The 7339-nt window shown below is 41.6% G+C and overlaps 1 protein-coding gene across 1 annotated transcript; it reads left to right on the forward strand.

Annotated features, from left to right (window-relative positions):
• Window positions 1-1044: 1044 nt before the first annotated feature.
• Window positions 1045-5018, forward strand: msrb1b (methionine sulfoxide reductase B1b). The gene is made up of 4 exons (XM_063482117.1): window positions 1045-1214; window positions 3480-3622; window positions 3737-3854; window positions 4429-5018. The coding sequence occupies exons 1-4, from the start codon at window positions 1160-1162 to the stop codon at window positions 4443-4445; spliced, it is 333 nt and encodes a 110-aa protein (XP_063338187.1). The 5' UTR covers window positions 1045-1159; the 3' UTR covers window positions 4446-5018.
• Window positions 5019-7339: the final 2321 nt, after the last annotated feature.

The following is a 7339-nucleotide window of genomic DNA, read 5'->3' on the forward strand; positions in this document are numbered from 1 at the left end:
TTCATTAGCATCAGTGTTTCACACATCGGTGTGTCTCTAATGAATGACGTTGCTCCAGCTGCAGTGCAGCTGCTTGCAAGCAGAGAGTTAAATTCATGTGCTGTGCATTCATGTTCATGTTTCACCCTTTTATTTTTTTTCCGACTCGATGGATGAACCAGTGTTGTGTCTACACATAACACAGAACTTAGCAAAGAATTCATTTTAAATTGTATGTTAAGGCTTTGTTATTAGTAGCCTTTCAGAGGAAAAAAAAAAAACTATGGCAGATAAACAGTATTTATAAGTAATGTCCTTATGAAGTAGGAGAAAATCCAGCAAAGACCCTGTAGCAAGGCAAAGGACCTACTCATAATGAATATGTTGCCCTAACCTAGTTAATTTAACTACACTTTACTTAAGTTTTTTTTTTATTTTAGGCAATGAGTTTGCATTATTTTTTTGAAGCCTCGTCAGAAATGGTCTCAGTGGAAACTTGTCAACAATCTGTTTTTGTCTTATATATTTCCATGTTTGCACAAGTTCCAATAAAATGACTGCAATTATTCCCGTTTCCCAGCAAACTAAAAAGCAATGAAGGGTTGCTCGATACTTTTTGCACTGAACTGTGATTTTCACATTTCCAGATTTCAGAATAACAATCAATCTCCTTGTAAAGTTAAAACGAGTCTGGCTGTGGTGGAAAGTTAATCTAATCTTTAACCGTAATTAAATCAATCTTCTTAGTTCTCCTTCATCTGCCTCCATAACCTTCCGCATGTCCTCCTTCATTACGTCCATGAATAAGGCAATGATAAGGCTGTAATTGAATTTAAAAAGTGTCACGTGGTTCCAATTGAAAATATGATGCTCCATTTCCGGCACGTTATGTTGGTTAATGTTTGCTCAGCCCATCAAACACATAAATTAGAGCTAACACATCTGTTTCAGTCTGACATCAGACTCCACCTGTGCGGCTGCTGTCAGACACTGACATCTAGTGGCCGTGGTAATAACGGCAGGGGGCGGAGCTCCCGTTAAATCTCAGGCCAGGATCACGTCACACGAGAGGAGGGGAAACCGGAGACGTTCCGTAATCGCTCCCAAACGGAGGAAGAAACACCGAGCAAGCTTAGGAGAGAGAATTTTCCCTTCAGCTGATCTATTCAAACGAAATATCATGTCCTTCTGTCAGTTTTTCGACGGTGAGATCTACAAGGATCATTTTAAACCAGGTGAGCAGCAGGCGGTCCCGTTATTCGGTAAACGGTGATGTGATGTAACCTCTCCTGCACTGTAGTATAAAGGATGAAAATGAACTTTGAGGCATCGTGTGACTGTAAAATTAAGTAAATCCTGTGCAGCATCACAGTGGCAGGATACAGGATGTACTGTGGGAAAATCTGGGGGAAGATAAAATAAATGTAGCTGGATTTTATCAGAATCACAATAGAATAAAGTTGCTGTAATAGTAAAAACAAAGCAGTGATACAGCTTCAGAATCCAATCAAGCATTGAGCTACAGCTATCAAAGGGTGGCATGTTAATGACTTCTGCAGATGTTGTCTTGGCACTTGGAGGAATAAACAAATATTCTTAATAACTATTATTTTTTGTACCACACAGATTTTAGTTTTTGTTAATGAGCAAACAAACTGTAGAATTGGGAGCAATGTTGGAAGGATTTTTAGCCCAAAAAAGTGCAATAAAACTGCACGATCTCAGCTATTCAGAAAACAAAATAAACCCAGTTCTGTTTAACTACTTACAGTAGCTTGCAAAAGTATTCGGCCCCCTTGAACTTTTCCACATTTTGTCACATTACAGCCACAAACATGAATCAATTTTATTGGAATTCCACGTGAAAGACCAATACAAAGTGGTGTACACGTGAGAAGTGGAACGAAAATCAGACATGATTCCAAACATTTTTTACAAATAAATAACTGCAAAGTGGGGTGTGCGTAATTATTCAGCCCCCTGACTCAATACTTTGTAGAACCACCTTTTGCTGCAATTACAGCTGCCAGTCTTTTAGGGTATGTCTCTACCAGCTTTGCACATCTAGAGAATGAAATTCTTGCCCATTCTTCTTTGTAAAACAGCTCCAGCTCAGTCAGATTAGATGGACAGCGTTTGTGAACAGCAGGTTTCAGATCTTGCAACAGATTCTCGATTGGATTTAGACACCAGACAGGTCAGGGATAAAGTTATTGAGAAATTTAAAGCAGGCTTAGGCAACAAAAAGATTTCCCAAGCCTTGAACATCCCACGGAGCACTGTTCAAGCGATCATTCAGAAATGGAAGGAGTATGGTACAACTGTAAACCTACCAAGACAAGGCCGTCCACCTAAACTCACAGGCCGAACAAGGAGAGCGCTGATCAGAAATGCAGCCAAGAGGCCCATGGTGACTCTGGACGAGCTGCAGAGATCTACAGCTCAGGTGGGGGAGTCTGTCCATAGGACAACTATTAGTCGTGCACTGCACAAAGTTGGCCTTTATGGAAGAGTGGCAAGAAGAAAGCCATTGTTAACAGAAAACCATAAGAAGTCCCGTTTGCAGTTTGCCACAAGCCATGTGGGGGACACAGCAAACATGTGGAAGAAGGTGCTCTGGTCAGATGAGACCAAAATGGAACTTTTTGGCCAAAATGCAAAACGCTATGTGTGGCGGAAAACTAACACTGCACATCACTCTGAACACACCATCCCCACTGTCAAATATGGTGGTGGCAGATTCATGCTCTGGGGGTGCTTCTCTTCAGCAGGGACAGGGAAGCTGGTCAGAGTTGATGGGAAGATGGATGGAGCCAAATACAGGACAATCTTGGAAGAAAACCTCTTGGAGTCTGCAAAAGACTTGAGACTGGGGCGGAGGTTCACCTTCCAGCAGGACAACGACCCTAAACATAAAGCCAGGGCAACAATGGAATGGTTTAAAACAAAACATATCCATGTGTTAGAATGGCCCAGTCAAAGTCCAGATCTAAATCCAATCCAGAATCTGTGGCAAGATCTGAAAACTGCTGTTCACAAACGCTGTCCATCTAATCTGACTGAGCTGGAGCTGTTTTACAAAGGAGAATGGGCAAGGATTTCAGTCTGTAGATGTGCAAAGCTGGTAGAGACATACCCTAAAAGTGGCAGCTGTAATTGCAGCAAAAGGTGGTTCTACAAAGTATTGACTCAGGGGGCTGAATAATTACGCACACCCCACTTTGCAGTTATTTATTTGTAAAAAATGTTTGGAATCATGTATGATTTTCGTTCCACCTCTCACGTGTACACCACTTTGTATTGGTCTTTCACGTGGAATTCCAATAAATTTGATTCATGTTTGTGGCTGTAATGTGACAAAATGTGGAAAAGTTCAAGGGGGCCGAATACTTTTGCAAGCCACTGTAAATGTCTTTAGATTATATTGCATGTCTTTTTGCAGGTTGGAAATAAATAAAGGTACCAAAGCTTTTTTTTTTTTTTTGCATGTCCCCCTGCAGGAGTGTATGTGTGCTCCAAATGTAACCATCCGCTCTTCTCCAGTCGGTCCAAGTTTGCTCACTCGTCTCCCTGGCCGGCTTTCACAGAGACCATCAGGGAGGACAGTGTAACCAAGATGATGGAGACGCTCACCGCCTACAAGGTCCGAGTCACAACCAAGCAAAGTGTGCATTGCAACGACAAAAATCATGTGTAATTACAGTCACCTGTTGGTTCCAACGTGAGGTTTGTGCACTCTGGTGTTGTGTGTACACAGGTCCTGTGCGGCAAGTGTGGCAATGGACTAGGCCACGAGTTTGTAAATGACGGTCCAGAGGAGGGAATATCGCGTTTTTGAATATTCAGCCACTCGCTCAAGTTTGTCCCCGGAAAAGGTAGAGAACTGTGTTTACTGCTGTTTTATAACAGGTTAACCTTGGAAAATCCATGCATGCAGGCAGAAAAGGTCACTTCACCTATATTATAAAACCTGCTTCTTAGCAATAATGCTTTGTATATCTGTGAGATGAATACTCACTGTTAAAAGTTTTAATTGGTAGCTGTTTCTCTTAAAAGCAGAAAATAACAAGCGTTGTCCACGACGAGGTCAGTTGATTCTCTCACATATGAAACAATCCTTTCAACAACTGCAAAAGCCACTCACCACTGTGGATTCAGGCTCGATAAGCATTAGGAAAAAGAATCAACTGTACAGTTACTTGTCAATATAGCTATTAGAAGAATATAGTGGATTTAAAGTACAATATTATTGAATCTGAAATGAACTGATGTAGCAAGTGCTGTTCCGGTTCTCTCGTCTAGTAACTTGTGTGTCCTGATGTTGCTCCACAAACTGCTCGATGTTTGAGATTTGACTGGTAGCTTCCTGTAAGAGTGAATCAGCATTTTTCAGAATTAGCCTCACATGCAATCAATCAACAGCAAGTGTGTTTCTCTTCTCTGTCCAAGGTAAGGACAAGCAGTAAAGAGCGAGTGAAGTGTTTCATGTTCAGCTGCTGTACCTGCTGCTCGGCTCGAGTCCGGCGAACAGGTCGGGTCGGTGGGTGACGTGGACGGGAGAAAGGCCCTGGAGGGACGTCCTGTCCACTGAAGAATCTTTGACCGGGCCTGTGACGCCAAGCTCGGACCGCATCTCTGCAAATATTCCTTTACAAGATAGTTAAAATATTTTGAATACCTCATATTTAATGTGCATTTAGTCATTTCCTCTCCTCAGCTGAAACACGTTGATGTGAGTAGACACTTGAAAGTAGTTTCACTTCCAAAGGCTGCTGTCTATTTAAAGATATCGACTATGCACCAAAGTCCAGATAGTCTGCCTGCTGTTGTGTTACTTGAAATTTATGCAGTAGCAAACAAACCATGACTCAGCTGATTTGATCTTCCAGTTTGTCGCATTTACTTAACACTGATTTCTGTTCTCTATATCCTTTACTTATAGCAAGTTTACAGTCGAATGCACACCAGTTTAATTTGTCTCCCACTGTTAGTGTTTTGTTGCTTATGCGAAGGAAAAACCAAACAATAAATTATATTTGATAGAGTCTGTCTTTGTCTTTAAAGATGCATTTGCAGCACTTAACATAGCTACATTTGGGATGAACTTGCTTATTTAAATTTACCTTAAAAGTGGCAGAGCTGTCATTCCTTAGATTGAGCTCTAGATGGCGATATTGTCCTTTCACATGACATTCACTGTTTTCCACAAGTGAGGATTCCCTACATTTGCCCCTATATGATGTAAACGGTGTGCTGTGTGCTTTGATATACTGCCTACACGTGTGATTGATGCACAGGCACAAATCTGTGTGTGTGTTTGTGTGAGTTCTTTGGCATTAATTCCTTCAGCAGGGGCTTAGGGGCTCTCTGAGGCCCAGCTGCAGGCCATATTCTCTGGGTTCCGGGGGTTGGCAAAGACCCTGAGGTTTAGAGGAGTAGCCCGGCCGCCTGGTGAGAGATTGAGGGCTATCATTACAAAGGAAGTAAACATACATCCTCGTGCACACAAAACTCGACAAACGTGTCAGTCGCCACCCTCTCTTGTCCATGTCACAGACGTGTACTACTTCAAAGAGATGTATTATTTTTTTTCCCACCTAATGGCTGTCACATGCATCGACGGCTCACTCGCTTTCTTTTTTCCCTATGTGCAAAAACATGGAGCTGTACATGCCAAAACACACACAGAACACACACACTGAACTCCATTTTATTGGTCTCACCACAGACAAGTTAAGTTTAAAGCCTATTTTCTTTCCAAACATCGCTTCTTGTAGTGTGCAATTACGAGAGGTCATCATAACATTGGGAGATGTCGATGAACTCTCACCATCCGCAGCTTGAATATTCAGCTGCAAACATTCCATCCGACTTCACGTGTTCGCGCTGCCAAAGGTATTCAAATGCATTCAGCCCTCAGAGTGGCAGAGAAGCCTGACCTTGCACCGAGGTTGTTACGGCTGAGTGAATTTCCTCTTGTGTTGTCTTGGCAGGCAGACACTCAGCTTATTCTTTCAACATAACTTAGCTTATTTGGTGGATGTTTTTACCCAAGATGCCGCACTGCACAGCAATTTTAGCAGAGGTGGTCCCGCTAGGAGTTAAACCCATAACTCTTGGCAGTGGTTGTCATACTCTGCCTGTGGTATACTGTACAGCCCTGTCGGATAAGGTGAAAGCAGATACATCAGGGGACTGTGATTACGACATCAGATAGCCGAGATGAAGTCTGTAATTACAGAGAAAGGAGCCCCATGGATCATCTTTGCTGTTATATTCCACGAGGCTGTGACATGTGGTTCATTCCTGTCATGATTGACTTCTTTCTTATGCACTCTTTGTACCTCAGCGAGTCATTCATATTATGCAGAAATTTGCTCGTATTTCCCACAATAGTTTTCCATAAAAATCTTAAGGGACTAACTCTTTCCAGTTTGGTCTCGGCATCATCTTTTTCTTTCTTTAATCATTGTCATCTTTAAACACTAGGTGACATCAACCACCATAGACATCATCCATTTATGGTTAGTGAAGTCCTGTTATGTGTTAGCGTTTCAGTGTTTTGGAAGCCTATGTGACGATCTTTGAAAGAAGCTTGCTACACACTTGCTGACTAACAACTTGTGCTTGAGGAGTCTACCCTTGCTGGCTGTTGAAAAGAATAAAGCGCCTTTTTCATAATCAAATCTGGAAGGCACCCATCTGTTCTGCTATCCATGATGCTAACATGGAATAACAGTGATAGCATGCTAATGTTTCCTGGGGGTCACTACGGTCAGCAGCTATTGCTCAAAATCTTTTATGTTCTTAAGCTTCGTCCGCATCCCATTGGATTACTAATGCTGGTGTCAGTACTAATGCTAGGTGTCAGAAAGGAGGAGTATCCAGGCTAATGTTGTTAGCTAACAACGTTGTTAGCTACTGAGCGAGTTGTTTCACAGATAAATTTGCTCCTCGCTAACCACATGCAGTTCAAAATGCCAAAATAGCGAAGCCAGAAACGCTCAGCTCAAGGCTTTAAAATAGGACTTCACACACAATTCAGTTAATAGTGGAACACAACATACTTCTTACCCTTATTCACAACAATTAAGAGGACTAGCTGCAGCACTTTTTTCGTTTCACTCATGTATATGCCACTGTATATATTCAGATGAGAAAAACTTGGTTGTTTATAAAACTTCACAACAGAAAGATATATACATGTGACAGTGATCTATACAGATATATATATTCATCATCTTTGCAAGCTACATACAGCCTGTAAGCCTTGGATTGATGTTGATGTAAAATTACTGTTTCACGTCAATTACTTATTATAAAATTACTTAATATAGAGATGTTATTAATTGCTGTATGT

The sequence above is a fragment of the Pelmatolapia mariae genome, linkage group LG8 (assembly GCF_036321145.2).
Source record: "Pelmatolapia mariae isolate MD_Pm_ZW linkage group LG8, Pm_UMD_F_2, whole genome shotgun sequence".
NCBI classification, from domain to species: Eukaryota; Metazoa; Chordata; class Actinopteri; order Cichliformes; family Cichlidae; genus Pelmatolapia; species Pelmatolapia mariae.